General features: G+C 40.4%; 1 protein-coding gene across 10 annotated transcripts; it reads right to left on the bottom strand.

The window, feature by feature from the left end:
* Positions 1 to 743: 743 nt before the first annotated feature.
* Positions 744 to 16967, bottom strand: LOC1271001 (uncharacterized). Of its 10 annotated transcripts, none has more exons than XM_061655915.1 (6): positions 16840 to 16967; positions 14132 to 14468; positions 2551 to 2750; positions 2187 to 2464; positions 1709 to 1887; positions 744 to 1626 (listed from the first exon to the last, which is right to left on the bottom strand). In XM_061655915.1, exons 2-6 carry the CDS (start codon positions 14190 to 14192, stop codon positions 1535 to 1537), a joined length of 810 nt encoding a protein of 269 aa, XP_061511899.1. In that variant the 5' UTR covers positions 14193 to 14468; positions 16840 to 16967; the 3' UTR covers positions 744 to 1534. The 10 variants fall into 10 exon arrangements, with proteins under 10 accessions (XP_061511899.1, XP_061511901.1, XP_061511904.1 ...); XM_061655917.1 differs by having other exon boundaries at positions 16792 to 16896; XM_061655920.1 differs by having other exon boundaries at positions 16733 to 16886.
* Positions 16968 to 17952: the final 985 nt, after the last annotated feature.

Genomic DNA, 17952 nt, shown 5'->3' with positions numbered 1-17952 from the left:
AAATTAAGAAAACCCCTGTAATCTCCTGTACCTCGCATTTGTGAGGTACATCATCAGCGTGGTGCGAGTAACAGCATAATTTACTATAGTCAGTAAGCACTATTGCTGTACCCCAACGTGGCCGAGCAAATAATAAAAAATAAATAAAAAATAAATGCATGGCTAATGTTTTACAGGACATCCGTTCTTCGCAGATGTTTATGTTTTCTTCAGTGGCTGGTTGGTCCATGGCTTCCGGTTATCCTTTTTTAAAGGTGTGTGATATGGCATCTGTTAATCAACAATTGATAGCAGATGCAAAATATCTTTGTCACGGGATAAAGTCTTTACTCTTTAGTGTCATGATGCTAAACCTCCAAAAAGCAATATGTTTAAAGCTTTTATCGTCATTTTTTCATCAGTTGTTTGCTCATATAAAACCTCCAAAAATATAAAGATTGCATATTTAAATAGCTAAAGATCCATGGTAGTCAAGCCATCTTTCCCGTAATGCCCGTCTTTACGCTAGAACGATTGTTGAAAACGCTTTATGATGTAATAATTTAGAATTGACCGGCACACGAAATGTAGTGAACCGGGAAAACCCCAAAAAATCCGGGAAAACTGGGAAAACCCTGGAATTTAAAATACAGATTCGAGTGGCGATAAACGGCGCTTCACTGTTAAAAATATCATACATGCACAACGTCTAATCGGTCTTAAATAGTTATCATCCCGAAAAGCAATTAAAGTACTCAATTTACTTTTTTCAATATTATCATTCTTTATTTCAGCAACACGTGTGTGTTATACAACATAAAGTTATCCTTGCGATCATCCGCTTCACGTACAGACTCTCTTTGACTACGGGGAAACACATTTAAATTAATCACTGACACGAACGAGAGTGCACACACACACGCACACGCACACCAACAAGGGTGATGATAACCTCCTCATCACACGAAGCGTAAATTGTTTCTGTATTATTAAACATATTAAATCCTCCTCGGGAAGATGGTAAGGCGGGGGGGGAGGGAGCGAGGAAGAGGCACAGGGTGATAATAATTTAAACATTTAATAATATATTTTCAATATATTTCCTATATCGCCTGTTCGAGGGAGGTTGTTTTGCGGCTTTCCAAGGCACAACGTGTTTCGTTTGACGAAACTCAAACCGCTTGCTTTTAAGAGGCTCTCTATCGGTGGTGTACACAAGAAAACAGCGATCATAACAACAAAAAGCAGCAGAAAACAAACAATTATTTACAACAGGTCCCTCTCCACATCCCTCTCGGAGCGGGGACGCTTTGGAGTCGGGGAATAGATGGGGAAGCGTAATGAACAAACAATTAATTGCACTTTGAATCCTGTGTGACACAGGGGGCGAGGAGGAGCTGGGGAAGACTGTGGGTAGCGGGAAGTCGTGAATGGGGAAGAAGACTTTATGCGCGCCGACCGGGCGCTAACGACCGACAACCACCTGCGATCGCTGCGAAAAGGCATTTTCTGTGGAGCAGCTTCAGTCACGAAGCGACTTATGCAAACGCGGTCCCTAGAACAGGGTCAGCATGCGGGCCAGTGTGACTGTCAGGAAGGTACAGAGGAAGACCTGCAACGTGGCAGCATTTGCCCGGAAGCCGGCACCTAAAAATGGGAAAGGAAAGGATTGAATATCAATCATTTTGAAACGGTCATCGAGTAAACGATCGAGAAGGAGCACACTTACCCAGATAAGGCATGCTGGTGCGGAGCTTGTAGTCGGTCCCCGGTATCGTCACCTCACACTCCAGCTCCATGTCCTTGTTCTGGTCGGGCAGGATGTACTGTACCGTCATGTTGTAGTAGTTGGTGTACTCCTGCACCTGTTCCGTTTCCACCGCGTCGGGCACCTTCTCGTTATCGATGCTATAGAAAAAATAGGGCAATATATTGTGAAAATGAGAAGGAAAGATTCAAATAACGATAGAATGTGATTTAAATATGGTTAGAATTGAAAAATGAATTTGAACTATTTCTCTTTTGTTGCACATAGCGCCATCTATGATCAACTTGATAGTATCGCTACTCTCCAATAGGTGGCGCCATGCGCCATTATCAACATCCCAAAGAAGGATGGGTTTTTCCTGTTTTTTCTCGACTTTTTTGTGCATCCTAATCTAATCTAATCAAACTAAAACCACGATCATCCAAAATTGCATACTTACAGCAGCGAAACTTCCGGTCGGGGGAAAATTTCACCCACATTGCAGAACACCACCGTGCTGCCGTTCGTTTCCCGCTGGAAGCCGAGCGAGAAGTCCGTCTCGGGCACGATTATCTGCAGGTGGGCCGTCCGCGACTGCACGCTCTGGTACGTCTGCACCTGGCACGTGTAGTTGCCGGTGTAGTTGGCTATCGGGTTGATAAACTTTAAGGCACTGTGCTTGTGGAGCCGATCGTCCGACTCGGAGTAGCCGAGATCGATGTGTCCCTTGAAGGCGCTCTGGAAATTGATAACGGATGAGTGTGTTTCTCTGCTTTCTTGGCACTATTTCATGTGTGTGTGTGTGTGTGTGTGTCGGAACTTACAAACACGACCGGATTCCGCGACGGTATCCACTGGTAGATCTGCAGCTCGTTGTGCTTCCATTTCAGCACGAACCCCTTCGACTCGCTCTCGTCGATGTCGTAGTCGCAGCCGAGGATCAGCGGTTTGTGGTCGCCCTCATCGCGCGATATGCTGTACGAGGACGGTACTCGCAGGTTGGTGATCTCAAGGCAGGTGGCAGCTGGAGGAAGAATTGAAAGTAAATAAAGAAAGTGAATAAATTTCAATATTTATTATATCACAGCGATCATTTAATCAATTGTTCTTTAAATAATAAAATGTCAATAAACGCCAATACACTTCTTCTTAATTGAACAATATAAATAAAGAAATGAATTTCAAAAATAAAACAGTTTTCTTTGCATTTTTTATCCCATACGAACACGTTCTCGATCGACCGAAAATTTCCAATTGGATTTTGAATTCAGTACTCCTATCTCGCTCTCTCACATATTGAATTGTCTCGAAGATACCACAGTATAGTTTTAACCATTTTTCAAATCATCGATACCAGGGAAGCACGTAAGTAAGAAGGCTACATTTATCTAATTACGTGACATTACATGGCATGGAGTAGATGCCTATGCCACGCCCCCTGAATTAGATCTGTACTGGAATTTGATCGTCCAGTGTGTTATCACACTCTGCTCACGAAGCGAACGGTGGTTGATGGTATGTGTTCGCTGACACTAATAAAGTCGCAAAGGATTGTGTGTTTGAGAAGGTAAGTTTGTGTGCTAGTATTTGACACCCTGTTCTTATCATGGAGGGGAAGTCTAATCCGCCTCTCTCTGTGCCATACCAGGAGCCTAGGAAATTGGCATTTTGTAACAGGAGACCATGTTTTCAAGGAGGATGCTACAACTAATTTCGTTGCGTATGTGTATCGTATGGAGAAGATGATCGTTAGTGTAAGTGTCCTAGATCGCAATGTGATCTGTTTTCTCTGTCACTCTCGCAGGAATTGATGATGCTGTGCCAAATTAAATCGTTAGAAAACCGGATTTGGGTAACAGGAGAGCATTTTATCAAGGAGGTTCCATACAACAAATTGCGTTGCATTAGTGTGCTGTATTAGTGTTGCGTTAGTATTACATGTGGGAAAGATGGTCATTAGTAGGGGAGCGTGGGGCAAAATGGTTACGTGTTGCAAATTTTTTACCTGAATTATTTGTATATTAACACATACAAAATAAACTTTCGTAAAATCTATTATTTACGTAAAACAAGTAACAATTTTAATTTAATCAAAAAAAATTTAAATAAAGTTTGTAAAATGTATCACTTGGGGCAAAATGGTTGATATGTTTTGACAGGAGCAACATTTTGAGGCTGTGGTGTAAGCTAAGGTCGCTACAATATATTAGCGTTACACAAATTAAACTGTGCTTCATGTATACTCTAACGACAAGAACAATTATTGATAACACGTTATTATTGAAAAATTACAGCATTTTACTAAATTATTTAACAAAAAACTTTAGTACTAAACTTAAACCTTTTTTCTAACAATTCTACCAAGATGCAAAAGCTTAATCCAAAGCTAAATTCCAATATTGTGGTCAATTTTGCCCCTTTGTTTTGATGTGTTTCGACTTATCATATATGTCATTTTTCCCCATTGCGCAACCATACACTTTCACAACTTTTAATGTCTATTTTGAAATTTCATTTTATTTACATATATTTTTTATTAATGCGTCAACTTCTGATTGCTTTTCATCAGTAAGCAGTTGAAGCATCGATTGTCGTGAAAATATCAGAAGTGTAAAGTGTCGTGAATATAATCCTTAAAAGTGCCATTTTGCCCCGTTTTCCCTGATAAGTGTATCTAGATAGCTTTGATATCATCTCTGTCACTCTCACTGGATTTGAAGATGCTGTGTCCTACCAGGAGTCTAGGCATTTTGTAACAGGCGATCATTTCATTCAGGAGGATGCTACAAAATCTGCGGTCTGATCGTTAGTGTAAGTGTCCATAGATCGCGAAAGATCCCTTTTCTCTTTCACTCTCGCTGGATTTTGTGTTGCGCCTAATCAAAATGCTTCAAAAATGGGCATTTGGTAACAGGAGATCATCCAAATATGGAGGTACCACAATCATCGTGTGCATGTGTGTGTGCGCGATATCACATCTTATCACACGAAGGGGAAATTTGATCGTTGATAGATGTGGGTGAGATCAATATTTGAGTTCACTCATTTTGATTTAGTAACAGGAGAGCATCCATTGAAGGAGGTGACATCTAACGACTCAGCTGTGTTAGTGCTTGTTATCATTATCGTAGAAGCGTAATTGATAGTGTGAGGATTTCTTCCCAAAATGAGAGTTAATGATCATCATTACAACGACTATCTGTGTTGAGCCTTTCTGGATGTGCAGGGATTTTAGGGACTATGGTGCAGGGTTTTAGGATAGAAAATTTGGATATTTTTATATTAAGAAAGGTTAATACACATTAAAATTCAAACATTCAAGGTCTCGCTTTAAAATAGATGAAAAGGAAAGTCGCCGTTTACCGTGTTTTCACCTCTCAGCTGCAAAAGGTGTTCAAAGTTGGAAGGAAAAACAACGCCACAAAACGTTGACGCCTTGCCAACACACACACACACACACACACACACACGTTTTCAAAGCAAAAAGCATTACAATTAATAAACACAGCAAAAAACCATTGACATTCGCTGAAGCGTTTTACAGAGCTGCACACACCAGCAGCTCACTACTAAACACAATCGCCTGTGACCGAAACCGTCTTCATTGCCCAACCGTTGGAGGAATTACAATACTCGATTGCAAGTCTAGGGTGTGTAGGTGTGTGGGTCGGTTTTAAAACATTTGCAGAACGTTTGAAATCTGTGCCAACAATCTGAAGCTAAACTACAGAGGAGATTTTGCTGCTGCTGCTACTGCCGTACGCAACAAAGCGGTACAAACAGCAACACTTTCCTAACCACCCTTGCTGTTATGCTTATTTTTTTATTAAATATTTCATACTGTTCTATTTTCATGAAGACGACCGTACCCACTTGACCGTCCGCATGGGCAGGGCAGTAAAACACATGGCTACACGGTGTACACTTCAGCCCCGACGACTGCTTTTGGAAAATAAACTGTCCATACCTCCACGCGTCACTCGGTATTTTGATAATATTCTAACCACCAAACGAACGTGCTAAACGTACGCGCGCACGCGGCAGTAAAAGCAAGCTAAAGTTTGCAAAAACAACGCCACTCCTTCTCGCGGGTTCCCGGAACTTCCCGGCAGTCGATGGTTGGGCACAAGCAAACCCAAACAGTAAGTTGAAAGTAGTAGTAGTAGTAGTAGTAGTAGTAGTAGTAGTAGTAGTAGTAGTAGTAGTAAAAGTTATCCTCCGCGGGGGGTGGGGAGTGTGGACGGTTTGCTAATGGATGGACAAATAACTTTTCATTCTTGGGGTTGGAGGGAACACGTTACGAGCAAGACATAAATCAAACGTCATAAAGCGTCAACAAGCGTCAGCAGTGCGGGAGTTGTTACTATATCGAAGAAGCAATGGTGAACCAACGCAAGACGTTAATGTGGTCCAATCTATTGCTTGTCTTTAGGTTAACCAGTTGAGGGCGTAAGTGAAATGATACAAAAAATAACAAGAAAAAAGGCTTGGTGAAATAACAAGCGAATCAGTTATCGTACAACAAAACAACATGATTAAACACTTTTTACCCTTCCTTGTGTGTTTGGTTTGTTTTTCTTTTTGTACCTTTTGCTGTTTTTGCTGTTTGTATACTCCCTTGTTACCCCTTTAATATGTTTAATTTTTATTTCCATGAAATCATTTTATTTTCACTTTTTAACTTTAATTTCTTTTTGTACGTTTGCACTCCATATTTAACTCTTCCTTGTTATTTATAATTAATTTAAATAGTGCCTATTTTTGTTTACTGTCTGTTTTTTTCATCGTACCATATTCCTTAACCATATTTGGTTTTATTTTATACTTTCCACTGTTTTTGATAATATATTTACTTGTTAGTTTTAATATTTGTTTCGTTGAAAAAATTTATTAGTAACTCGATTTATCCGCTATTGAATGTTTTTTGTTGTTCGTTTTATATTTTTTGACTAACATTCTAGTTTGCATATCAACCTGCCCTTTAAACCCCCGATAGAACGAGCCGCTGTGGACAAGATTGAAACAAATAGCCTATTATTGACTAAAACGGGGCAAAGATAAATCAAAGATTTTCTTTCCAATGAAACTTAAGCTACAGTTATTGTGATGCAAAAGTAAATAATACGTCAATTATATTCATCAAATGTACTGTTCTACAATGCAGAATAATGCAGCAGTTTCCGTTTTAGTGCATCCAATGCAACTTTAACTTGATTGGAAAATCCCTATACTAGAATTTCGGCCAGGCAACGCTCACACTCCAAAACCACAATTGTTATCGTATTGAAAGCATCAAATATTCATCTGCATACGACGCAACAATCCATCTACTGCTGATAATCAATTTTGGTAGTATCGTAGTCACCTTTTTATAAATACTGCATGTGCCAGGTACGAACAGCTTTAAAACAAGCTTTCATATACTGACTAGTTGTACTAAAATAAATCAAATTTGCTCTTAGATTTATTTCGAAAGACGTTTTTTAAATATATCACTATCCAGAGATACTATCCAAGACCACACACACGTTCCTATCAACAGCAGTCTTCATGAGATGCCAGGCTGCTCCATCGAAGACGGTTTCAAGGCGTTTAACCCTTTTTTCCTATTTTCATACTTCTACTAGCAAAAAATGCCCATGAAATTTGCTTTAAATTTATATACAACGCTTCTTTCCGCATGATAAACGTTTAAAATGTTACAAGTGAAAACCCCATATCTCCTCACAATCACCAATACGTCAAACACACCCCACTAGCACACTGGTCAGAATTGAAAGACCATCCAAACCCCTTTCAGAAGGAAATTCCTCCAACCATCGCTCCTAGCTTCCTTCCTGCCTTCGCTTTATATATACATATATACCGGAAGCACACTTTTCCTCCTTAACGATGGAAACGCCGGCAGAGAAACGCGCGCAAACGATAAATTAAGGTCACGCAAAGGAACGCGGGTGTGCGTTCGCTTTTTAGTCGCTCTTTAATTTCCCTACCTCCCGATAACTCTTCTTCCCTCCACACTAGTTACCATATTTTACTCCCCACACAACACGGGCTGACCGTAGGCAAGAAAACAGCTGGCCGTACGATGCCTTCGAGGCGTCATAAATCTAATTTCAAACATGATTGACGCGCGCTGCGCATAGGATAAAGATAGCGCGCGAGAGCGCGGTTTTTTGATAGGCACGGCGTGGCTGGGGGAAAATTGGACCCGGCGCATTGACTGGGAAGGAAAACTGTTGCTTCTGAGGGGAATTCCGATGCTTTTGGCGCTATTTTGCACTATAATTTTCAAACACCAGCCTTCAAACGGAGAAAAACGAGGGATTGGCCACCGCAATTAGATCACCCATGGAACCACACACAACCTTGCATACTCGACCACCTGCATAACGAAATGATACCAATCCCATCCCGGCATGGCCATTCATCATAAATGCGCACCTACTTTTCGCCAAGGTGCAATTCCGTTGCACTTCGTTGCATCGCACGTGCACCACGCTGTATCGTACTATCGACGATCTTTTCGATCGGATGTGAAGCGCATTTGCATGCGAACGGCTTCCTCCCTTCCAGTCTTTTTTTCATTTTTGCAATATGCTTTTCAAAAATTCCTTCAACACACACTCACACACAGAAGAGAAAATAAACTCGCAATTCAAGCGAGTTTCTAAAAATATTCCACCACAAGTGTGACAACGCAGTGGACGCCCGTTCGCTCCAAACGATCTTCCGGTCAAAGACACTCGAGTGTGGTGCCGGGTCGATCTCATCCCACCGAACAACTCTGCCCTGGGGAGAAGAAAATGTGTGCCAAAATTTCTGTGAGTGTGTCCTCCCTCTCTCTCTCTCTCTCCCTTCCCCTTTCCACCACACACACACTTTCCAGGGCGCACCAACACCAAAACGTGGATTTGCGCACTCGGGATCCACACACTTTGGGGAGGGCACGCGTATTTTACTTGCGATTTGAGTTTGTTTTTCCGTGTGTTTTTGCCAATACATTGGAGTTTTGCAAGGATAGAGCTTCCTTTCTGTAAAAATAGTTGCATTCGGGGTGGAGTAGATCTGCTCTATTATATACGCCAGAAGAATTTCGGTATTGTGTGAGGTAATATTGTTCGATGTAGCAACAACAGTGATCTCATCGGGCGCAATTTCGCAAGCAAGCGCTACGCGACACTGTAGCCGCACACCACATGGAAATTTGTTTTGTCAGACTGATGCTTGATAATTGCTGACTGTTTACCAGGTTGTTGCTGCTTGGTTGGTAGTGCGAGTGGCAATTTCCACCGTGTTAATTTGTAGTGCACAGTCGTTAGCAGCTAGATACGAATATTGATTCTGGCACCTCTACACAAAGGTGAAATACAGCGTAAGTTGCAGCTTTAGAGCAATGTTTTATTTTCGATGCGATCGATGAAAATTAATACTGCAAATTAGGCCTTAACTCGTGTTCGTGAAGTAATAATGAGGTTATAATCAAGGGCGGTTCAATGTTATCTTGTAATCAATTTACATCTATAAGGACGATTACTTGGTCCTTCAAATGCTGTTGCATGGATCTAATTATGAAGAAATGATAGAACAATAAAGACTTTGGAAGTAAATCATTGCCAATAAAGAATCGTTCGATGAAACTACCAACATTAGCATCATGGCCAGTGTTGTACCGTGGGGAATTCAAAATATATACTGGGTAATATTTGGTATTTTTTGGATTTTTACCGAGTTTTTACCATATTTGTTTTTACTCGTGTAAATATTGGGTATTTTCGTTTGAATGCAATTTTCAATTACAGGGCTTCCCATGATTTATTGTTTGGTTCCCATCAATTTTTGGTGGGTTCCCACATTTTTTGGTGCGTTCTCACGATTTTTTTATCGTTTCCCAGATTTTTTTGGTCCAATTGTATTGATATCCAAACGGAAAATACCAATAAATTATGGGAACAAACCAAAAATCTATGGGATACGATCAAAACATCGTGAGAACGCACCTAAAAATCATGGGAACTGACCAATAAATCGTGGGAAACCCTGTATTTTTTGTGTAAACAAAATTTAATACATTTTATTCTATTTCTAACGAGACTTTCAATTAACACTTTTATTTTCCCATTGAAGATGTCGATCGGCAATCAGATCTTGGTTTGTAAACGATTTGTTCAATGTTTTCAAAAGAACGATCGAATGATTCATAAAGTTTTCAATATCTTGAATCTTTAGGACCATTTACTTTTTCCTCAAATCGAAAACTCTATGATTTTTATGGATTCTAAGAAAGCATGTCGTATCAAAAAGTTGAACAAGCGAATAATCAAAGCATTTTACCCGGTACATTTGGCTTTTTCTATTTAAGATCTACCAGATCACGAAACGTAACTAGCTTTATGTAAAAAATGGACTCAAACGAGTTTAAACATAATACGGCTGTTAAAAAAGGAAATTGACAACTGTGAAAAGATTTTTAAGGAAATTTGAGTGGCTGCACAACAAAAATCAATACAGTTTGTCTACTGATCGAGCTGAAAAATTGTAACAATTGTCGTACAATTATGGTTTAAAAAACGACATATTTTCCTCTTATATTGTTATAGATCTTATTCTACTCATTCTATGACACTGTGCCAATAACGGAGCTGGCTTTCAGTAAATTATTGATTGTGGCTATCCAAGGTATTTTGCGAAATTTTCAACAAAAATTCCCCCCTAAAAAGTCAAAATTCGCCCGTTTGGAGGAAAGAAAACCACTGCCATAGCAGGATAGTCAGTCCAACGTATAGAGGCACGGTCTATTTGGGGCTTGAACCCATGACGGAAATGTTGTTAAGTTGTACGACTATAGAAGATAGTTTAACAATACTAACAGTTTCTGAAGATGAACGGTCCATTCGAAACTTGAACCCATGACGAGCATTTTATAGGGGTCTAACGAGTTGAGGACTGTACCACGGTTGCCAAATCATAGATAGGGGAAGGTAGGTAAAGACGGACACGTTAAGGGAAATGGTAAAAATCTAGGGATATATAATAACGACCATGAAAATGTGCATATTTTATCTTACACTCATGTTTTATCAGCACATGTGTTGAAACTGTTAATTTTCTATCGATTTTTATATGGTTTTTGTTTTTGTCATGAAATAAAAACATGATTTTTTTCGTGCAGTTTTGAAATGTACGGGTAAGACAGACGGGAAAGATGATACAGGAAAGATGAACACTATGAAGGGTAAGATGGACACTTGTAGAAATCGTTGGAAAGTGGAGGGTTTTACAGTATTTTAATAAAATTCTATCGCTTTCCACGTCCTGGTACGTTTATAAACCAATTCTTATTCGTTTATAAGTTGTCCACGACCTCCCTTAAATACCTTACAACTTTAAGCAATAAAAAGATGAGCCGTTGATACGACATCGTTCAGGAATAGATGAGAAATTCTACGGGATTACAAATATCAAATGTTAAATTTAGACATGATGGAAAATGGATTAAACTATTAACAGGTCCCTCAAAAAATACTGGTCGTGGTCTTTTCGCGGTGTAATTTCTGTAAAGTCGTGACAAGATATTAGATTTTGTGAAGCGCCTCATCAGCTTTAAGCGAGTAATAGCATAACGAATGGCTACTATTTTGACCAATGTTTCATTTCTCGCTTATTTTAATACTTTCTCTAGTTGCAGATTGATTTATAGCTTCGGAATATCCTTATTTAAGGTATTTTAAGAAATCTATTCATCACTAATTGATATAAGAAGTAAAATAAAGCAACAAATTTGATATCCATCTTTCCCTACCACTAGGTGTCCGTCTTTCCCGCTTTGGTGTCAGAATGTTTAAACCACCAGAAAACAATATTTTGTATTGCTTTCATTCTCGTTCTTTCGCCAGTTTTTTCATTAATGAGCACGACAACTCATTCATGAAATAAAACTTCCGGAAATATAAACAATACCAATTGTAGAGCTTAAGATCCGTAGTAGTTAAATTAGATCCACAAGGGTGCACATGATTGAAAATTTGTTTTGTTCGTGGATTTAACCAATTTTATATATATTATGCCTAAATGTTCTCAAATGTGTTGTTTAACATTAAGTTAAGGTGCTGCATTGTTGATTTTTTCAAAAATTACCATTTTATTGCATTTATGAGAAGTGTCCATCTTACCCGCAGTGTCCGTCTTTACCTACTTTCCCCTACCAATTACATCCAATAGTCAAATTGATATCAGCTGTTGCGCCATTGAAAACCCTCAATTTACTTGTGAAAATGCCGTGATTTTTTCCCCCGAAATTGAAAATACCCGATATGGAATATCCCTGATCATGACAATTGCCTTGAAGTTAGCCAAGAATTCTCACTTATTGGAGTATTAATTCCATTCAAAATTGTCCACATAGACATAGTCCAGACTACCAATTGTCATCCAAGTCGCAAATAAATACATATAGAATAACCCAAACGTCTTTGCGATAGTTATACACTGCATAGCTTCTGGAATGAATGTTCCTCTTTGTCTGAAATCTTTGTATTGCTACTGGAACTCTGGAATAAATCAACATTAGTCTGGTCAACGTTTGGGTTCACTAGCGATAGCCCCAGGGCAGACCTGCATCAGTTTATTTGCTTTCGTTTGGCTTTGGCATAATGATCGTTTCCACTCTCTATCTGTCTAAAGTCTATCTGTCGCTAACCTTCGACTTTGGTCGATTGAATTCATATTCGCCCAGAATGTTCAATCAAAACATAAATACCTTCACGTTCTATAGAATCCTTGCCTTTAGTGACAGATGATAGTTGTGATGTCTTTTTCTTACTGCAAGCTTGTTTACAATTCCGTTTCTTTTTCAAAAATAAGCTATCTTTCTGCTACAAGGAATTCAAAAGGACTCAAATATTCCATTTGCCTAAACTACAGGTTTTTTTTTCTCCAGATATTCACAACAAGTTAGACAGTTGTTGTTACTTATTTCCCAGAGATCTATGACAGTTTTTATTTATATTTTATTTCCTCGTTTACCCTCGATTACTTATTTCATGAATATGATCGATGATACATTAAACGACGATAGTGTGTAGCTTATAAAGTCCGTCATTTATGATAGGGATATTAAAGATCATGTGCAGCAACACTCCATTTATCATTAAAAGGGTGGTAACGCTATCTTATAATGACTTAACAACATGCCCTTAATGGGTTCGAGCCCCAAATGGACCGTTCCGCTATACGTAGGACTGACGATCCTGCTATTGGGGAGGAGAGGGGTCATCCATAAGTCAATGAAAGCCAAGCCCACGAGTGGTACAGGCAGGCCTTGACCGACAACGGTTGTTGAACCAAAAGAAGAAGAAGTAAACGCTATCTTCAGTACAGGTTCTAATTTTTACTGGACGCTTTTGGGTTTTAATAAATAATGATACCACACTATCGGATACACTACATATTTCAAGATCATCCTGTACATTGATACTTAAGTGTTGAGATACAGTAGTGCAGTACAGTACAGTAGGTTTTATAGTGGTAAACAGCTACATCAAACGAGGACATTACAAGATGTATTCGAGGATTACAGGATTCAGCATACATTCTGGAACCTCTGTGGCGTTGAATGACAAATTTTTGCTTTGTTTTAATCGGCCAGATAATGCCACCACGTTACGAAGAGTTCAGCTACTATGCAAAGAGCATCAAACAATCATCAGAAAAATCCTTTAAGTATTAGATTATAATGTATTAAATACGTCGTAGAGGTCATTAGATCAATTATGAGCGCACGCGGATTTTTGTGTTACATTAGAGCATTTAACTTACTCTAACGTAGCTCTAAAACCACTCAATCCTTCATAAATCCTTGTCACAGTGACTCAGTCATATTAAAAATAAACAAAAACTTGATATTTCCTTCATGAAGTGGTTCGTTTTTCAACGTGAGTTACGTGTTTATTTCAATAGTTTAAGGTCATTCAAACAGCTGATTAAAGCATTTCATAAACATCACAATCACCTTTGACTGTTTGTCCCGTGCATCAACTAAAGATTATGATGAAAAATACAGAAACCAAACGCATAACCTTGCGAAAGTTCATAACACCATAACTCAAAGTCCGACGTCCTTCCATTCCCAACACACACATACACACACACACACACGATTAACCTTCCCACAGGTTCAGCGAACTTGACTTGAGAAATTTAAGAAAAAAACGACCCAAACGAAGGTTTCCCTTTGCAAGAAAGTATCAACTAACTTGTTCCGTTGAAATTCTTCAGCGGACCGTGTAACTTCGAAGAAGATAGAAGTAAACGAACGATTAGGGAAAAGGTGGCCACCCGATAGTTACGACCTTACACAGACACAACAAACAAAACAAAAAACACTTACACACAAACACCAATTACCTTGCAGTAGGAAAAGGAGTATTAATCCGGTGTTAAAAATAAGTCCCCGCCGCTTATCCATTCTCGATGTCAACGTGTCAATAGGATCTAGAATCGGGGGGTGGAGAGAGGGTTTCTTTTCGTTTTACAGACGACTGACCCACACCGTACAGATGACGACTGGTCTAATAATGCCCCGTCGCAGCAGCTGTCGTAAACGTCACACACAACAGGACGACGACGCACCGCAATTCCGCACAGTTCGCGTTAATCCGCACCGCTGTCAAACTCTCGTTCTTTTCCTTGCCTAATTTTCACTATTTTCACACACAAACACAAGCACGCGGGACGGGGGACACTAAAAAGGAACAGGGTGTTACTATTATTTCACTGGCTTACAGGCCTTTTTTTAACGGGATACACATTAGTTCCATTGTTTACTTTACGGTGTAACGGCTACGAACGGTTCATTACTAGCGTGGCACAGCATCGCTTGCTTTGACCAGTTTGATGGGTTTATTGTTTTTTGGGAAGGGGATTTTATCAGCATAGAAGGCGAGGGGGAAAATGATCTACAGTGACTCACTAAATTGATGGTACAGTTACATTGGCTTTGCATGTAACTTGCCATACCGTTTCTTTTAATTTAATCTGTCTTGTTCTTTTAGAGACAACTTTGTTGTCATTTTGTTACTAATTAATGATTTTTAATTTATTACAATATAAATTCTATTGTTCAAAATAAGTTTCAATTTATCATTTGGGAGTTGAACCATGCACAAGAAACCACATTTTGTCTACATCTTACCCTCAAGTTACTGTAGGAACTTGAAAAAGATGAGGATACTAATTTGGATCATTAATTCCTGATTTGTTTACGCTTATGTTTATGTGTTTTACGGATCTCTTATCTTCCAACTTACTTATCTTCCAACACAGACCTTTTTTTAATGTGAATCAGTAGCCTGAGAAGGTCGGATGTCCTCGTTGCTCATGAAAACTAGATTTAGACCTCAAAGAAATACTCCATTTAATGTATTGAGCTGTCCCACAATATTGTTTGAGTACCAACCAAATGGTGTTTTTGGCCATTTTGCCCAAAATGTTATAGACAAAGTATGACCATTTTTCACTCACAAAACTGAATCGATGATCAGAAAGATTATCTATCTAATGACACCAAACATGAAGGTTTAGCTTGAGAATTACCCAAAATACTGACAAACATTAAGAGTACCATCAATTTTGCAAGCCACTGTATGTGTGTGTGTGTGTGTATGTGTGTGCCACAACCATGATCTCATCGAAGGCCAATTATGTGTCAGTGTGCTATAACACTATCCCCTCAACAGCACGAAGGATGCACACGGGATTTTTATTGAATTTTAATGTCCGGGAGGCGGCGGGAAAGCAAGCGGTCCCCAAAAATAACACTCAATAAAACATCAGCAGCATGCCTATCGCAATGGCACGGTGTGATCCGATGAATTCTTCGAAGGTTCGTCCTTTATTTTTGCTGCTGTTGTGGTTGTCAATGTGTAACGTGAGACCTGTTATTTACTATCCGCCGTTCAATCTTCCGTGCTCGTGGAGATTACTTTGGAGGGCGGATGGAAAGGATGGCACACTATGAACGAAAATTCTCGGTACACTAGGCGTGCTCTATTTTCACTTTTTCGGTGGCTCAAGCTTCTTTGCTGCCCGTCACAGTCACCCAATCAAGGTCACAGGCTAGCACAGGATATTGAACGGATAACGAAGCGTAAGGATAATGAAGTTTCCTGTCTTCTCCAAAACGAAATGAGGAAGGAAACTATTTACGCAAACATTTTCGAAAGTCTCTCACTACCAACAAAAAAAAAGAAAACCTTCGTCACCAGAATTTCAAGGTTGATGATGATGATGATCTCAGACATTAGACCACCAAAAACAAATGCGACGTAGAGAGTCTTCGCCACCATAGAGAGTCTACTAAACATAACCCAAAACGATCGTTACAAACAACACAACACGGAACAATCTGCAATCTTGAAACGCAGACACACACGTAGCTTTGCAGCAGCACCAGCAACAAAAAGCAAGCAAGATGAAATCCCATTACTAATGATAATGAAAGGTCCCGCCGAGTGCAACGTTTTCGGATCGCTTTCAAAAAACCGCGCGCAACAAGCACCACACATTGATATTTTTAGTACACACAATCCCTCCACATCCCTCTCTGGCTCGCTCTCTTTATGATTGCAGGGAAAATAATCGTCACACACGGATGCCCACGCACACACACACACAATGCACATACAGGGGAAGGAAAAGGAGGCCACTACCATCATAACACCACTTGTTGCGAGCAGCTCGCGCAAATATTCTTCGCCAAAAAAACTGCAAACTGTTACGGCAAGATCATAACGAAGATCTTCCCGAAGATCACGATCGCAGATCGCACACTACTTCACACGTAGAGGTTCTCGCACGGATATCGGCGAACAGAGCCGAAAACACACAGTTAATATCACGGCTAGATCGCGAGGATCTGTTCCTGAATTTCTGGACACTTCTCAAGAACTCCGCACTAACGGACAGAGTTTGATCTTTGCTCAAAATTAGAGCAAGATATTGGGATACTTCTAGGCCTGCTTTGATTGCTAATCGTAAAACTCGTAAAATTACACCCCACAAATCACCCAAAAGATACACACACACACACACGGTACACGAAATGAGGCACGTACGGTTAACGGTTGATCCGATCCGTTTGAACTCCGCCAAGAAACTGTCTAATGGCGCAGGAGGAACCAGCGCTGAACGTCGTCGCGCCGAAGAGTTTCGGTCGGTCTCGCCCGCCGTTCGCTCGGACAGACCACTGTCTCGCTCACACACACACACCCACAGTCACATTCCGTGATGTATGGGTTTACAGTGTAACACGGCGTGCTGCTGCCCCCTCAGGAGGAAAAGGGGAGGAAATCAACCACCGAGAAGCGGGAGCTCAGCCGTGAAGCCAGTCTGCACAGACACACACACACACACACAACTCAAGCTTCTACCCTCCTCCTTGTGCCATTGACTTCAACCCAAGCCAAAGGGGGGGGGGGGGGGAGGGGGAGGACAGATAAGGGACAGGGGAGGCTTTAACGGCGGGGAGAGAGGGGAAAACGGTACCGCACAGATACACTTGAGTTTCCCTTCTACCTCAGCTTCTACGCCCTACCACCCTACCCATTCCTCCTCCACTTCCTTCCGGGTGATCGTCTTCCGCTTTCCCTTATTTCATATCCCCCCATTCCGCACGGTGGTTACGGTGGATGACGACGGTCGTTACTCTAATCATATGTACCGTGCCGCGCCAGTCGTCGAGCGAATGGTTCCGAAGCAAATATTCTTTATTTTCTACGCCCGGCGTTAAAATATTGTACACAATATTCTATGTGTGTGTGTGTGTGTTGTTTTTTTTACAAAAATGTACACAATATCTTAAGGTGCACCGGGGGAAGTGAGGGTCGAGGTGGAAAACGAGGCAAACGAGTACAAATTTTCCGCACATCTCATCGCACACAATCACTGATCACCTGCTGTGCCTAACGGTGTGACTGTATGTGTGTGTCTCTCTCTCCGTGCTGGCCGCGAATGGGTGGAAAAACTCGCGGAAAATCAGCAAATTAAAGATGACACATATCCAATGAAGGGGTGGAGTATGGGGAGCCAAATGAAGAAGGTGAGGAGAGGTGATGGTAATGGAAAGTGGAAAGAAGAATAAAAACACACCAAAAGGATATTTTTAGCAAGAGAAGTGCAACACTCAGAATGAGTGAGAGAGAGGGAGAGAGAGAGAGAGAGAGAGAGAG

This window comes from Anopheles gambiae, chromosome 3 (genome assembly GCF_943734735.2).
Source record: "Anopheles gambiae chromosome 3, idAnoGambNW_F1_1, whole genome shotgun sequence".
NCBI lineage: Eukaryota > Metazoa > Arthropoda > Insecta > Diptera > Culicidae > Anopheles > Anopheles gambiae.
The sequence above is the reverse complement of the archived record's forward strand: the minus strand, read 5'-3'. Positions and strand labels throughout refer to the sequence as shown.